This window comes from Thermobia domestica, chromosome 11 (assembly GCF_964235325.1).
Source record: "Thermobia domestica chromosome 11, izTheDome1.hap1.1, whole genome shotgun sequence".
In the NCBI taxonomy this organism is placed as follows: domain Eukaryota; kingdom Metazoa; phylum Arthropoda; class Insecta; order Zygentoma; family Lepismatidae; genus Thermobia; species Thermobia domestica.
This window is the reverse complement of record NC_137464.1, coordinates 57831298-57849503: the sequence shown is the minus strand read 5'-3', so window position 1 is coordinate 57849503 and position 18206 is coordinate 57831298. Positions and strand designations below refer to the sequence as shown.

General features: G+C 36.4%; 1 protein-coding gene across 1 annotated transcript in view; it reads right to left on the bottom strand.

Moving 5' to 3' along the window:
* Positions 1-823: 823 nt before the first annotated feature.
* Positions 824-18206, bottom strand: part of LOC145663572 (NPC intracellular cholesterol transporter 2 homolog a-like) — an 84881-nt gene continuing 67498 nt past the window's right edge. The window contains exons 3-5 of the mRNA XM_081729683.1: positions 11233-11340; positions 5235-5428; positions 824-1034 (exon numbers count right to left, since the gene is read on the bottom strand). Coding sequence (XP_081585809.1) covers positions 945-1034; positions 5235-5428; positions 11233-11340 — 392 coding nt within the window. The 3' untranslated portion in view covers positions 824-944. The remainder of the gene's footprint in view (positions 1035-5234; positions 5429-11232; positions 11341-18206) is intronic.

Here is an 18206-nt window from a genome sequence, read left to right as displayed (position 1 = left end):
TATAGATATTTTCCTTGCACCCTAAGCTACAAATAAGACGAAGTTTTAAGAATTGAATATTTTAAGAAGAGATAGGGGGTTAAATAGATTTTCGGATAGGTTGTCAGATCTGCGAAACTATCAGACACATAACCTTGAAATTTTGCATATATGTTCTTCTTAAACCCTAGGTTGAAGATATGGTGAAGCTTTGGAAGGGGAGATTAAATACATTCTTTTGGGGATTCGCAAGATTTCTGAAACTACAAGGCACAGATCCTTGAAATGTATAAATATTCTCCTTGGACCCTAGGGTATACATAACCCGAGATTTTGGGAATTGCATATGCTAAGAGAAAATGAGGGAGGGGTAAGTAGATTTTCTTTCTTTGGCATTTGCAATACCACCAAAACTACTAGACGTAGATTCTTTAAGTACTCCATAAATGCTCTTGAATTCTAATGTTGTAATGTTTGCAATATGTCTGCGCAGTGAATGGCTGTTTTTGAATGTAAATAATAAAATTCAGCCGAAATATATTTGTGACTTCAACAACTGGAGCCAATGTCTAAACACAAATTGGTGTTGCATCGTATTCACATTTATTTATAACATTTCAGCTACTGTCTATCATCTTCATTAATGTAGAAAGCTTTACCACGACATTAATATATTGAACTGCATTCATCACGATATTATCTAGTTTTAAAAATATATTAGCTAAGGAAATGTTTTGTTTATGAGATCATCATGCTTTCCATAATAAATAAAATTACAACATTAAAGTTTTGATAAAATTAATTTTATTTCAAATTTTACAATAGCAAAAATAAAAGAAAACAATTGAAGAGGTTAGAAACATTTTGAATTTTCTTAAAATGTATTCACAAAGGTCGAGATTGTTTTCACAAATAGTTCCTGAAGTTGCAAATGGTTGACCGATAAATTTCATCTAAATTAGTTGTTATGCCCTCACTATTCTCACTGGTATTATCATACAGATGAATGGTTTGTTATCCTGGTTCAAAAGCTTCCATTCTACTTTCAGAGGAAGCTGAAATGAGAAGGAAAAAAAATTCAAGCACAACAGCTAAATTCAAAAACAAGAATATCTTTTTATTAGTGATTATCATATTAAGAGTCTTCGTCCAGGTGAAATTAAAATACTGCTAATTTTACAGTAATTATGTGATATCTTCAAATAGATAAAAGATATTTGAAATATGGAAGAAGAGCGCCCTAGACAATATTATTTTGCGTGAGGTACTATTTTAAATTATAAGTCTACCAACTTTTATACCTCTAACCTCAAAAGATTTCGAAATAAAGCCACATTATTTTAACAATTGAACCCCGACTCTTTTGTCTTTCCGACTTTTTCTACCTTTCTTTCAAAAAATAATTTAAAATTATAATTATTTTAAATGAAAAATCTAAATTGAAAATTTCTTGTTCCTAACCTTTACGAAGTTCAGGATATAGCCATCCAGTTATAACAATTGTAACTCCACCCTTTTTATCCGCTTTTTCCCCTTCTAGGTTCAATATCAAAAAACGATGAAACCTGTGTGTAATTATTTTAAATTTGAAGTCCAAATAACTAATTTCATGTTTCTAATCTTAAAGAGATTCCAAGATATGGATATTTTAAGAAAATAATTTCCAACTCTTTTTCCTCAACTTCTCCGTCAAATTTCAAAAAATCATTTCTTAATACGACCTTATATCACAAATCTTATACCATGTCCAAATTTTATCCTGGGCGTTGATCAGTTAGACAAGGCTTCTTCTTCTTCTTACATATGTAGATCACATGTTTTCAGTGAAAATTTATTCTTAAAAACTCATATGTTTAGAGAACATAGTGTGTACTTTGTTGGAGATTTGAGATTTGCTCGAATAGTCAGGAATTGAAGTTACTCGGAAGAAAGAGAGCACAGTACTAGTAGTTGGCTCATATTTATTGTCAAGATGAGCATTTTATTAGCACTTATACAGTATATTAGAATTTTCTCCAGATTTTTTTTTTTTTTGTCTTGTTTTCTGCGCTGCCAAAATGGAATTGCTACCTTTTTCTCTTAGTGTATTCGCTGCTGGATTCAGGACGAAGGCGGTGGGTGCAAACGCTCCCCCCCAAAACCAATCTATCTTTTCATAGACCTATATATATATATATATATATATATATAATACTTTTCAAAGACGTATAAATTTATTGTGATTTAATGTAAGCTCCTTATTTCAAAACTAAAATAATCACCCAGGAGGCAATCCCCTCTCCCCTTCTGAATTCGCTAATGAATGAGAATTTAGTGATCACACGTGTAACAAGAATATTTGATTTTTATCAATAAATGGCTTTGACCTAAATAAGTTACGACCTTTTCAAGATCTTTTAAATATATCATGTTAGAATATAATACAAATTGTGGATGTTTATTATGAGAAAAGTTGATGGTATGCAGTCACAAAAAACAAAATCCTGGTAAATGGGAAGTTACGTAATGCATCTCATTCATTCGGAAACAAAAATTGTAAAAACATAAATATTTGCACAGAAACTGAGATTATGTCGTAGATTTAATGCACGTCTAACCGGCTGTTCATGTGTATTCATATGTAAATTTAATGGAAGTTATCATGTCAAATGTTAACTAAAATATTTAGCATTCAATGTTTTCTACACGGCGTTTCAAAAATGTGTCTCAGTATTTTGGAAACAGGTTCCTGACATTAAACTGGGAAAAAAGTTCATATGAACCTGTGCTCAAAAGTGGATAGTTTCGGAGTTATAGAGTGAGACGTGAAACAAGTGAACTTTAAAGGTCGATAGTTCCACTAATATAGCATCGATCGTAGTCGGGTCAAGACATCACAGAGGAAATAGTATGTAAACTACCCAAATATCCATGTTTAAGGATGCTCCAGTACTTGCACACCAATTTTTAGAGAGGTAGGTGGAGAGTGATAAAGTGGATAGTTTCAAATATCTAGGATCAGTATTAACAGAGGAAAATCATATTCACGAAGAAATTAAATGTCGACTAAAACCAGGGGATTCGTGTTACTACTCGGTTCAAAATCTCTTGTCGTCGCGAATTCTATCGAGGAATTTGAAGCTTAAAATATACAAAAACGATAATCATGCCTGTTGTTCTGTATGGTTGCGAAACATGGTCACTTACTCTGAGGGAAGAACATAGACTGAAAGTATTTGAGAACAAGATCCTGAGACGAATATTCGGATCCAAGAGGAACGGGAATGGGGAATGGCGGAAACTTCATAACGAGGAACTACATAATTTATACGGTTTACCCAACATTGTTAGGATCGTCAAGTCTAGGAGGCTTAGGTGGGCGGGTCATGTAGCTAGAATGGAAGAAAGTAGAAACGCTTTCAAAGTCTTGACTGGAAGACCAATCGGAAAACGACCATTAGGAAGACCTAGGCGCAGATGAGAGGACAATATTAAGATTGATCTCGCAGAGATTAGAATACAAAGTAGAAACTGAATGCAGTTAGCTAAGGATAGAAGTCAGTGGAGAGCTTTTGTAAACGCGGCATTGAACCTCCGGGTTCCATAGGCCATAGAGTTAGTTAGTTTTAGGTGGACAGTGATCAAGTACTCCCAAACAGCCTCTCTAAAAAATGATTGTGCAAGTACAGGAGGTTCTGAAAGGTGGATATTTGGATAGTTCACATATTAGTTCCTCAGTGATGTCTTGATCCGACTACGATCGATCCTATGTTAGTGGAACTATCGATCTTTAAAGTTCATTTTTCCAGTTTTTGACAGCCTATAATAAAGAAAATATGCACTTCCGACTCTAAGTCCATATGAACTTTTTTTTTCTTATTTTAATCTGAGGAATCTATTCCCAAAATATCGTAACCAATTTTTGTAACACCCTGTATATCTCCTGATGTTAGGTATGGCATGTCCATCTACAATACTCATCTTATGAAAACTTCTAATGCAAATACACACATCACTGTTAATAGAGAAAGCAACCCCTTTTTTCAAGGAGTAAAAAGTGTTTGAAAGAAACAAACAACAGTATCACGTACACACCACGTGAAAAAGTTTGGTTTGCATGGCGTGATATTTTGATAATTAACATTGAAGCCGAAAGTAGTAGACCCAGAGAAAAAAAAAACCTCACTCAGAATGGATAGCCTGGAAAACTACCCTCGTGAACCTTCCCCCCCCACACACACACACCTCTCGGTACAAACGATTTCCGCATATCAATAAAAAGTACTTCGTTTGTACCAATTTGTACCGGAAATATTTTTGTTTGTACTGTACTGCAGTATGACAAATTAAGAAAACAAAGTGCGGGGCCAAGTTCACGCAGCCCCCCCACAATGTCCTAGGATCGATTTAATTGGCTCATTTGAAAGACCTTTGTTTGTACCGGATTGTACTGTAATTTGCTCCTCCCCCCACACTGCAATTTCTCATACTGCAGTACAGTGCAAACAAAAATATTTGCGGTACAAACCGGTACAAACGTAGTACTTTTTATCGATATGCGGAAATCGTTTGTACCGAGAGGTGGAGGGGGGCAGGTTTACAAGGGTTAGAAAACCTGTAAATCAAATTATTTACAAGAAAATTCTTTAATGAGGAGCGCATCTTTATACATTTTCCGCCAACGACTCTAAATTTCGGTGAGCGTATATAGATGTACTTGATAAAAAGAATATTCTTTTTTGGGTGAATGCGTCTATAGATTCAATTCTTTCGAATAAGTCTTCCCCATGATTCTACCATCTAGTTCTTTTTTTTTTTTTTTTTTTTGAACTTGATTTACGTAGAGGTTCCAAAATCGTGAATCAGATGATTACCGAAGTAAATTAATGAAATGAAAATGGGGAAGGAAACGAAAGAACCTCGGAAAAATTCAAAAACACGTCCAGCACAAAGTCACATGCATTGCGATCGAACTAGGGATCCCTTGCTTCAGAGATGAAAACTCAACCACTGACCCACCATGTCCTCATATGCAAGAAGATGATGGGCTGAACATGTATACTAATTCGATGAGTCTTCTGGGGCTGTAGTGGTACTAAGTTAAATTTACTTTAATAATAGTAATAATAATAATAATATCATTTCTGAACACATTAAGCATTACTATTATTATTTTAATATTAGCATCAAATTATTTTACACTTAGTAACATCCTATAATCTATCAAACTGATTCATTGTAACTATAGGCTACGTTATAAATAAAGAGAACATTACCGATGGGTTTCTTTTGCTGACGGGCAATTGAGTTTCATAGGTATAAGTGGTAGTGGAGTCTAAAGAGCAGGTGTCAGCATCTTCAAAACCAAGATTTGGACATGCGTTCTTATCTTGACCTCCGAATGGCACTCTTAGACTTCCCAGCACTCCTATTACTTCTGTGGTTACATTGTGAACTTCCTCGTCTGCACCTATAAAATAAATTGAATAATTGTTTTTTCGTGAAATATACTATATATTAAAAATAGAATATATATAAACAAACCCACGTACTCTTCTAATATAAGTTACTACATGAAGCAGACGACAGGAATCATCGTCATCACTTGGTCAAATGATAGAAGAGGAACACCAGCGCCACCATTATTCAGAAGAAGGTGTAAAACTCTATGCATCGCGTCAGTCGAGATTAATTTCCGCTGGTCAACTCCCCTCTATTAACTTGCCCAGAGCTCTGAGAGATCCTAAACTAAACAAGCATCCTAGCTTGCTTGGAGTTTTGACGCCTCCTTCTCACTCAGCTTGCCTGGAGCTTTGTGAAAGCTCAAACACTCTCCTATCTTGCATGGAGCTCTGAGAGCTTACAAATTGCAACCATCTAGCTTGAGAGGAGCTCTGTGGTTTCCTTTCTCGCATCCAACCTCTCTTTGCTTGTGTGGGGTACTGAGAATCCTAACCCACTTCCACTCAGCTTGCCTGGAGCTTTGTGGAAGCTCAACCACTCTCCTAGCTTGCATGGAGCTCTGAGAGCTTACAAATTGCAACCATCTAGCTTGAGAGGAGCTCTGTGGTTTCCTTTCTCGCCTCTAACCTCTCTTTGCTTGTCTGGAGTACTGAGAATCCTAACCCACTTCCACTCAGCTTGCCTGGAGCTTTGTAGAAGCTCAACCACTCTCTTAGTTTGCATGGAGCTCTGAGAGCTTACAAATCGCAACCATCTAGCTTGAGAGGAGTTCTGTGGTTTCCTTTCTCGCCTCCAACCTCTCTTTGCTTGTCTGGAGTACTGAGAATCCTAACCCACTTCCACACAGCTTGCCTGGAGCTTTGTGGGGATCTTTCCCTTGGCTGCCTACGCCTTGGGACACCTGTTTAGCCTACTTAGACGATTTTGTAATGGTCTTAGGACCACACTTATAATGATTCTATGTTATATTATTTTGTAACATAAACTTTTATAATGAAAGGCTTGAGAGAAATCCGAATCCTGTGTGTAAATTGCTCTACTTCTTACTTTAACAAAGTAATTTTACAGTATAATGCAGAAAAATATTTGGTCTAGGAATTAATTCGTGCGGGTGGACAAGAGATGGCGCAACGAACGGAGCGTCCCACAGTTCCGTGTATTCACACATGTGTTGCAAACCCCTGTCATCGCGTATCGTTCGTAGTATAGGGCAGTGGATTAAAGCGTCAACAACATCAGTTTGTAGTTAAGTGAACATGGCGCAATTTGTGCCTGATAAAGTGTTTTTGCGGGGTGTCCTGCTGCATTACTTTAACATGCAGAAAAGTGCGACTGAAAGTCATCGTATTTTGGTGGAAGTGTATGGTGACCATGCTCTAGCTGAGCGAACGTGTCAGAAGTGGTTTGCACGGTTTAGAAGTGGTGATTTCGGCTTGGCAGACCAAGAGCGAGCTGGACAACCAAAAAAATTTCAAGACGAAGAATTGACAGCATTGCTCGAGCAGGATTCGTGTCAAACGCAGGAACAACTTGCAGCAGCATTAGGCGTTGATCAAACAACAGTCTCCAAACGCTTGAAAGCCATGGGAATGATTCAAAAGATGTCACATTGGGTTCCACATGAATTGAAAGACAGAGACGTTGAAAGACGAAAAACCATTTGCGAATTGCTGCTTCAACGACAGAGCAGAAAGGGGTTTCTGCATCGAATTATTACGGGTGATGAGAAGTGGATCAAATTACGAGAACCCTAAACGAAAAAAGGCCTGGGTGAAACCAGGTGAACCAGGTCCATCACAACCAAAACGAGATATTCACTGTGCAAAGGTTATGCTGTGCATATGGTGGGATATGAAAGGTGTGGTGTACTATGAGCTGCTGCAACCGGGTGAAACTATGAATGGAGAACGTTATCGACGACAATTAATACGTTTGAAGCAAGCTCTGGCCAGAACACGACCAGAATGGGAGAACAGACATGATAAACTTATTGTTCAACATGATAACGCTCGCCCACATGTCGCAAAACCGGTCAAAACCTATTTAGAAAATGTCGGATGGGAAGTTTTACCCCACCCGCCGTATTCACCAGACGTTGCTCCTTCGGACTACTACTTGTTCGATTGCATGAACAACGATTTGATTGGACAGCGGTTTACTTCTTCAGAAGATATCGAAACATGGGTCTCTGACTGGATCGCTTCCAAGGATGAGGACTTCTTTCGCCACGGAATCCGTACATTGCCTGACAGATGGGCGAAAGTGGTGGCTAGCGATGGACAATATTTTTCTTAAGGTATTTATGTATTTTGTGTTTGTACTACAGCTTCAATGTGTGCGTACCAATCGCACGAATTAATTCCTAGACCAAATAAGTAAAATGTTAAGTTGTAGAAGATATTATTCTGTGAACATAATATGTCGTGAAAAATCATATTTCAGAATGAGCACATATAAAAGCAAAACTAGCTATGTTTATGTATTACTGTTCAGTTTTAGCTTTAACCAACGATTGGTATTGTGCAATGGTCTTCCCTGACAAATTTACAGCACACTTCGTTCACAAAGAATAAATTTCAAATTACCATATTGGCCTTAATTAAGCAGCTGGGATTTGAGTTTAATGTCTCATTCAGCAACGAGGCTATATGAGACGTGGACCTACAGCTTAACGTGGGATCCAAACCACATGAGCTCCCACTAAAATCGAACAAAAGGCTCATACGGTAACCATATAGGCACTTGGGAGCTCTGGTATGAATTAAATACCATTTCGAATATTATAAGACTTCAAGTTTCTGAGACGATTTCAACAGGAAAATATTATATAATGGAAAACTTGCAGATGTAAAGTATTTCTTAAGATTTAAATCCCAGGAATTGTTGCATCTTCTTTTCTGGTGGTTATCACTCCGTATTCGGTACTCTGGTGATGCACTGAGATTAGTTTAAATACACCGTACAAATGTACTGAAAATATATTATTAGCAAATTGTATGTGTCAATCAGACAGAACTATAATATGACGCTTTATCATTTCATTAGTTACCAATTTCTTGTATAAGTCTGACTTCGACTAGTCACAGTCGGCATAGTACAGTCTGCACGGTATGAAGTAAACATTTTTGTTTAAATGTAAAGAGCTAGGCCATGATTATATTACGAGTTTATTCGTGACGAAAATATTTTTATACTAAAAATATCATACTATAATCGGACCAACACCGTGTGCTTGTTAGAAACAGCAGTATCCCCTCCTGTCCCCCAGAGGAGCACGTGTTGCCGATCTGTTTGGTTACCTACTTATTCCCGGGATATTTGTCCGTGCTTTATCCGCAATACCGATATTGTTGTCAACTTGACGTCACATTAGAAGCCAAAGTTTTATGTGGACGTATTACAAGGTCTTTCTAGAAAGTAATAAGACTTGTAGTCACGCGGCGCTCCGGTTGCCAGCAGCGCGTTCCCGATAAGGGAATTTGTAGTGGGGATCTAAGCTTAGCAACGCACTGGACATCAGCTGCATCCGAGCTCTGATGCAGTAAGGATCACACGTGGCGCAAAAGCTGTTTTTGAGTTTTGGTCACGACAGAAAACGGAGCATTCGCAAGAAAGTTTGCTTTCACCTGGGCAAAAATGCTTCTGAGACGCTTGCCTTGGTCAAAAAGGCTTACAGAGAAACGCCCTGTCAAGGGGTTCAGGTTTTCCGGTGCTTCAGTAAGTTCAAGAACGGAAGGGAGATCATTGAAGACATGGAGCGACCTGGACGTGATTTGGACAAAAAATGTGGCCAAAGTGAAAAATCTCCTGAATTCTGACCTTAGTTGAGTGTAAGGTTAATCGCCGAAGGCCTCAACATGTGCAAAACAACGGTTCACAGAATTATTTCTGAAAATCTACCATGACAAAAACTTGAAAATAGCTTTTGCGCCACGCGTGATCATTAATGCATCAGAGCTCGGACGCGACTGATGTCCAGTGCGTTGCTTAGCTTAGACCTCCACTACAAATTCGTTTGTCGAGGAGCGCGCTGATGGCGACTGGAGCGCCACACGACGACCAGTCTCATTACTTTCTGAACAGACCCTGTATATCAACATTTCTCTTTTAAGAACTTGCGAAGACTGTATTATTACTTACTTGCTTCTTTGTAGTTTACATCGAAGACAAACACCATTCCAGTATGTATTACGAGTAGCGACGGCGTTAGCTTTACGTTGGAGGGGCAGAGACTTTTTGTGGGGCAGCAGGATAGTTCTATACATCATGTTTGGGAGTATAGCCTAAAGGTCAGGGTTAGCTTCGAAAGGTTCCCTATCCCCTTTTCCCCTTCTGACATCATCATCGGTTACGAGGTTCGTAAGTCTGCCCGTGACTATTGACTGGACCATACAGTAATATAATAGTGGTGCTGCCATCTACCGTCTCGAGCCATTTAACTCACATTTAATCACGTAACTCAAACAAGGATGTACTTAACGTACGCGTCTTCGACGCAGGAGACTCGAGTTCGATTCCCTCCAGGAGCTCATGTGATTGCGGTCCAATATTATACTATAGGTTCACGTCTCCGATAACCTCGGTGTTGAAAGAGACGGTAAACTCCAACAAACCAATAAGCAAGTAGTGGCATTGAAAGTTGAAAGAAGAAATCGGTCGGTTTAATTTAATAAAGAAGTGTTTTCCATATATTGATTTTTATATTAATGAATTTCATGTAAAAGAAAGAATAATACTCTATTAATTTAAGTTGAGCATACAATTTAATGCTGTTCAAGTTGCCATTACGTAGATTTTTGCGCTACCTATGTAGTAATTTAGCTTGATCTAATAAGTAATAAAGAGACTGATTTTAAAATCCCATTTTAGCAATTAATAATTTAATAACTAATTTAGTGGAAACTAGCAGCGTTCACCCTGCTTCGCTGGGGTCACCCCGGAACGCAATAAACTTTGTTACTTAGATAATTTTTACTTTTTCGCTTTCAAGTGATATGATAAAAACCATAGAAGATTGCAGTAAATGTTAACATTATATCGCCTGTCATTTATGTTAACCCGCCGAGTGACACGGTCATGTGGGTTGCATATAAATACGGTTAGATTTAGCTATGATGAACTAACAAAGGATTTGTACGTTATGGACACTTGAATGGTCAATTATCTCAAGACACTGGTAATTGAAAATTAAAGTGATATGATAAAAACCATCTAGGGTCCAAATCTTAATAACCCCCCAAAAATTAAAGAAATTGGTTCAGCCGTATTAGCGTGATGAGCTAACAAAGGATTTGTACGTTCTCTTTTATATATATAGATATAAAATCTACGTATATTTTTAACTTTTACTTTGCTTTCCATTTTTACGTTTAAACCTTTTGCTAAAAAGTACAATAATTTCTTTACGGAAAATCCATTTAATATAAAATACATACTTAATATTTACGAGTTAGACTGTTACAATTACAATGGAATTTGATGTAAATTCATGTATGTGGACTTGTTTTTATTGAAATAAATTCATCTTTTGTGTACAACAAAATGTAAAATGGTTTTATTCTCTTTCTAAAACAGGAAAATTACATTAGTTCTAGCTTCCATTGTAATGCACAGGTATTATCATCTCCTTTAGCTTAGATACAAATTGGTATAGCGCTGTTGAGCAAGGCTAACATTCTAAAATAGATAAACAATGCAAGAAAAAATAATAAATCTTAAAGGTATGAGTATAAATTAAAATAAATAAATAAATAAGCTTTAATGGGCTAGTTTTGTGTTTAATTTGATACATTGGCATGCGGTCGTACTTACCCAATGTAAAATTGAATGACATTGTCACATTTTTGCCTTTGACAAGTTTGCATGGCGGACCGGTGCAGCCTTGTATGGCCACATATGAAGGTTTAGCTATTCCAGGTTCTATGAATAAACAAACAATAAAAATATTAGATGAAAGATTGATAGCATTTCTTCGAAAATCATTACGTACATATATTATAGAAATTATGTACAATGATAATGTTTAGGCTGTTAAAAAAATCATCTATTACTATTTCGATTACCAATATTTGAAACGCAGAAACTACACCATGTAGTATTTTCAAGGTGATATTAACCGTAGAAAGACCAGGGGAGGGGGTAAATTTTGCCTCGAGAGATCTTTTTTATTTGGTTTATATGGATTAAAATGTATTCACGATTCTCTGTTTTCTTGTTATTATTTCTTTTGATGAAAGGTACATTTTCGCTTTTTTCAACTGGAATATACTGCGTTGTTTTTGTAATAATAATAATAATAATAATAATAATAATAATAATAATAATAATAATAATAATAATAATAATAATAATAATAATAATAATAATAATAATAATTCATGTTGAGCTGGCCGACTTGACCCTCCCCCCTTGGTCATAGGTGCTACCCATCTTTGTTTTCCCGAAAACTACTTTCATTTGTATTTTTACTTTTATAACTTCTATTACTTTTTAAAAATGTTAGTTTTCTCCTTTACATAAACACTTCGGCTTTCACGGGACTTGGCGAGTGTTAGTTATAATATTAACTGTATTGTATTATAAGAAATTTAGTATAATATATATGCAGTTTTACGCACTGTATTTAGCCTGTTTTTGACAAATAAAAAAGCAAAATTCCTTGAAAAGTTTCTTTTTTGAAATTTAGTTAAATACGTTAACTCAAATTGAACAAATATAATCGGAAAGTTACTTAAAATCAGCGGGGGCAAATTTGACCCCCCATCCCCTTTTGGTCCTTCACGTAGCAGACGCAAAAATAGTCTTTCTAGGGTTAAATCATTAAATAAACCAGCTAGTAACAAACATTTTTTTTGAAATCCATAAATGTAACGTTGACGTTTATGAAGTCTTGTCGGGTCCTGAGGTCTTTGTCTATAAATCTGCATAGAAAAAAATATTTATTTATTTGGAAATTAATAGGAATTAATGTACATCCTAAAAAATTCAAGAGTTAACTAGTGCAGAAGCAGAAGTCCAAGAGTCCGTTATAATCATGTGCGAAATTAACCAACACATTTTCGGAATTTATGGCAAAAGTAGAATATCTTATTAATTTTTATCCTTACACTTTCCTTAACATGCCATATCCTGAGGAGGAAACGAACTCAAATATTTTTCGTAAATCTATCTCCGTGCAAAAACGTCCAATTGCGCTCATACACGATATATTAGCATTTGATATTTGGGCATGGAAAACGTTAATAACATTGCTAAAAAACATTCAAAAATCGCGACGACATACTGATATCGACAATATATAAAGAGGGGTCACTACTACATAAAGCTCAAAAGATATCCCAAAAATAGAGTATCGTATGGGCTATAGTCACTACACTATGACTAAAATAGTATCGAAGGGTAGGTGTAGTCAATTCAAATTCCTTTCATTAAAAACTATTTAGCCGTGCAAAAACAGAGCATTTCAGCTAGTTATTTATAATAATGTGTTATTTAATTAGGATTATGGCGCAGGTTTCGTTTGAAGTTCACTTACAATCAGTGGTGCTATTCTAACTTTTAACAACCGGTTATATATATATATATATATATATATATATATATATATATATATATATAGAGAGAGAGAGAGAGAGAGAGAGAGTATTTGAATAGATATGTCTCTTAGGAAACAAACCATATAAGGTAGACAAAAGCAAAATTTTTAATGGATAGCAAAAGTGACAAGTAGAAAGCATCCTAATACAAGGTGATGGGATGAAATTAAGTAGTACTGCGAATATCTTGGAAACGAATTATCCAAGATAAATCGTTCCAGCAATGGATCAGCAATTGTTGATAATGGTATGTATGCGTTTCAGATAGGAGTAACCGTTACCACTACAATCATGTGATCCCAGTTCTCATTTTTTATATCTGAGCATTTCAAATTGAGAAATAAACTTATACCTTGTTCTGAGAGATCATTTGACCCTCTAACTGTAAGAATTTGTAAAAGTAAAGGTAGTTAAACTAAAATTTACTGTTCCTAGGTATAACTGGCTAAGCTTTTCTGTTATGTCTGACAAGTAAGGGACCATATGGTTGTCGCGCAAATCAGATGCAGACATACGCCATCTGATTGAGCATGAAAAGATATGGAGAACACGAAAATTTAAGGTGCTAAGGGCCATAGGGAGCGGAGCGAGGAAAGAGGAAACATTGAATGTCGGCAAAATTAAAGAAAGTTAGGAATGACGGGAAAAGATAATTTCGTGCAAACAGGAAAAGAAAGTCAACCCAAAGAAAGCAACAAAACATAACAAGGGCATCAAGGACGAAGAAAGATCATATTAGGGTTGCCATCCGGACCGCAGTGTTGCCAGCGCTGCATAACATTGATATGGAAGATGTAGCACAGTATAGCAATTCATGCACAAGGAAAACTATTAGTAACACAAAAGACAATTCAATAGACTCTGTACACGTGCGTAAAATGGTTTAACGTAGTCGTGGGTGAATATTACACCCGCGTGAATACAAATGGATGAAAATAGGGAACAGTGCGCACCATTTCTGGTTTAATTGCAGATGACGTGAAGATCAGGAATGAATGCGTGGTCAACACACAAACATTTCTCGCAGTGAGCACAGCGGATGAAAGCAAGCTGGTCACACGCGTCTCTGCAGCATTCCTCTGTGAGTCCTTTTTCAAAGTAATATGCGGAAGGTGTTTCAAACTGTCCAGGATGTTCATTGGAGTAGCCACATTTGAAAAATGCAAAGCGTATCATCTTTTGGAATCAATAGCAAACCTCCATGGGTTCATCCAGTCCAGGTACCTTCAGATCAAAACCTGCCTTCGGGCAGAACACCGGTCATCATCATCATCATGGAACGATACTCCCAAACACTTTCGTTTCTGTGTTATCATGTGTACCCCCTTCACTTTCATGTCTATATTTGTCCACCCTCATGTACATTATTCACTCACGACTATCATTAAACCTTTTTACGCACGTGTACAACGTCTATTCAATTGTCTTTTGTGTTACTAGTATCTTTCCTTGTACATGAATTTCTATACTGTGCTATACCTTCCATATCAATGTTATGCAGCGCTGACAACACTGCGGTCCGGATGGCAACCCTGATTATGATCTTTCTTCTTCCTTGATGCCCTTGTTATGTTTAGTTTCGAACTTTTGGTTGACTTTCTTTCCCTCTTTGCAAGAACTTAACTTTTCCCGTCATTCCTGACTTTCTTCAATTTTGCCGACATTCAATGTTTCCTCTTTCCTCGCTGCTCCCCTATGGCCCTTAGCACCTTAAATGTCTGTGTTCTCCATATCTTTTCATGCTCAATCAGATGGCGTAAGTCTGCATCTGATTTGCGCGACAACCATATGGTCCCTTACTTGTGAGTATAACAAACAGTTCTGCAAAGTCGAAATATTTTTAAACCGGTTCTAGCAAACCGACGCGAACCGGCTGAATAGCACCACTCCTTACAATTGCTTTGGGAATTGCATATGACATGATGCTATATTACATGCATATTGTGTGTTTTCTCACGGAGAAATACATAGTAATAACATATTATTTATGTTATTTTATGTATCTTGTTACTCTACACTGAGAAAAAAAAATGTAGGTGGCATACTTAAAAACGTAGGTTACATTCGTAATTCCTGTAGTTTCTGGACTTAACGTACAACCGTATATAACATCCTGCAACAAACGTATAGCTGAAAAAGTATGTATTATACGTACTGTCTGCATAAGTGCAATGACGTCATTCGTGTGACGTCATCTACAGTAACAAGTATATACGGAGGTGATATCTAGCTTTGTGACGTCAGGACCATATACAGCATATTAGTTAACAATGATGACACACACTGACTCTCAGGACGAAGCATAATTTCAAGAAGTATGTATTATACGCTGTGTACCTATGTTTCTTGCGTTCAACCCCGAGACAGCATCTATATTGTACTTATGCCCCATACGTACGACTAGATACAGTATACGTATTGTACGTATGTATTATACAGATTTTCCTTATGTCGCACACAGCTTGTTCAGATACAGCATACAGAATATCCGTATGCACCATACAGAGTGCACATATGTAGCTTACAGACTGTCTGCATGCAGCATATAAATGATACGTACGTCGCGTACAGGTTGGCCGTATGTAATGTATGGATTGGGTGTATGTAGCTTATAGGTTGTTTGTATGAAGTATATGGATTTTACGTATGTCGCATACGTATTGCCTTTTTGTAATATACGGATTGGACGTATGCAGTATATAGATTATACGTATGTTTCTTGCGTTCAACCCCGAGACAGCATCTATATTATACTTATGTCCCGTACGCATGACTAGATACAGTATACGTATTGTACGTATGTATTATACAGATTTTCCTTATGTCGCACACAGCTTATCCGTATGCACCATACAGAGTGCACATATGTAGCTTACAGACTGTTTGCATGCAGCATATAGATTATACTTATGTCGCGTACAGGTTGGCCATATGTTATGTATGGATTGGATGTATGTAGCTAATTGGTTGTCTATATGAAATATACGGATTTTACCTGTATCGCATACGTATTGCCTTCTTGTAATATATGGATTGGACATTTTTAGGATCTAGATTGTGCGTATAGTGCACCATTATTAAAGAGCTGCAACATACTGCAAAATGCATGATACATTCTTACTGTAATGTTGTCAAATATTGTTTTACACTGCATGAAAACAAAAATAGCTTAAAATATGGTTGATCTCCTTTGTGCCAATAATAATAAAATTAACAATACTACACTTTTCAAATTTTAGTTTGGAGCAGTGAAACTGTCCAAGGAAATGTATTTGCCTGCAGGGTGTCCTATAAGTATGGACTTCCTGCTAATTCGTTGGAAAGCTACTGCGAAGCCAAGTGTTGAAAAGTGACGAGCGTTAATTTTAGAAATATTCGCAGAAAGGCGGTTAACCATGTTAAACTAATTTAGTTTTCATACAGAGTAAATCAATATGTGACAATATTAGACCTACTGTAAAAATTTATCATACGTTTTGCAGTAAGTTAGTTGCACCACTTCAATAATAATGCAAAATTCACAACAATGTATAATTCTATATTCAAACTCAAACAAGATTTACGTACAATCATTTATTAAGCTGCTGTTATCCATTGCTTATACTATATAGAGACGACTTCCATATCTTCTTTTCCATAATAGTATCTTCCAAAATACAGAAGTTATTGCCACAAGAAGCCTGAATAGAATTTTTCAGAAAACTTCTCTGTACATTTTAACAGATAAGTTATTTTTTTTAAATATAGATATAATTAAAAATATGAGAGCCACATAACGACATCCCACACCTTAACACTGTGCACCTGTTCAACGTGGCGAAGCAAAATACAGGCGTCATCCAGCTTAGTGCCACGGGCGAGAGAAGTGAATGCGGGCATTGTGATACTGCATACAGAAGCAGGATTCTTTTGGAAAGAAAATATCCAATCTCTTCATAATCAACTCTATTCTAGTATCCCATACCTACGCTCTGTAATCACTCACGCCACACCACCTTTCGCTTACCATTTAAATATGACTGACTGGTTTTCACTTGCTGTCACTATATGACATAACTGGTACTTCTTCGTGGCACTTATACTAATGAACTGTAACCTTCCATGCTCCACGCACTGTAAATTTGGACTTCCAACGATGTCGTCTTAGTGTTGCACTTTTAATGGAGAACAGTAACTTTCTCATACATCCTTAAAGAGTGATGATTCTTAAAGTTACGTGTAAGATACAAGTGTACAGCATATATACGCAAGAATTTAAAACTTACATCAAACTGCATCTTCAAAGTACGAAATAAAGTACAGATTTCAGCAGTAAATGCAACATTGAATTCAGCCAAATGATAAATAGAAAACTCATGCACACTCAGCATTGTTCGTTGTGGATACTGCCTATGACTCAGACAATTGTATCTCATTTCGTGTCGTTTTTCTCACTTGTTTAATACCAAGTACCATGCATAACAGAACGCACGTTAGTCATCAGGCTGCATGAGTGAAATCCTTAAACGCTCCTACTGACCTGCGATGATGGCAGCACTAGAAAAGTTACAAAGTTATGAAACGAACATGGAACACCTGATACAAAGTATAGCGATGTGCAAAGTACCCCATTCTCATGACTTGGATAAAGGATAATTCTGGATGTTGATTTGTTCAGAAAGTAAACGATAATTCTTTATTATTTATTTATATTGTATTATACATTTTGTTACAAATCTTTCCAGTTTACACAACTTTACCGTTAAGATTATTACCAATTTTACAAAGAATCTAACAAAATCTCGTTTCCTTGGGACATTTACATTACTTCAAAAATTAGATCTGAACACATTGCCCCTACCTGGAATTCGAAAATAATTCACATCTGGTGCCAACAAAACAAAAATAACTTAGACATTGACAAACTACACAAGCCAAAATACATTTTCAAATATCCTTGTCCTAAAATTCAAGTATTATACCTGCAAAAGAGTTTCCAAAAAAGATAACCAGGTAAAGAACAAATTAAAGAAATTGTTTATTTCCACAATAATCAGTACTGTGAACAAAGTTTTTTTTTTTTTAATAGGCAGCAAATACAGGGACAATGATTAAAAGGAATCAAAAAACTAAATTAAATCACTGAATAATTTCCAGCAATTGTTCTCTAAATAATGCAAAACTTAATAGATGTTAAAGTAAGAATTCGGT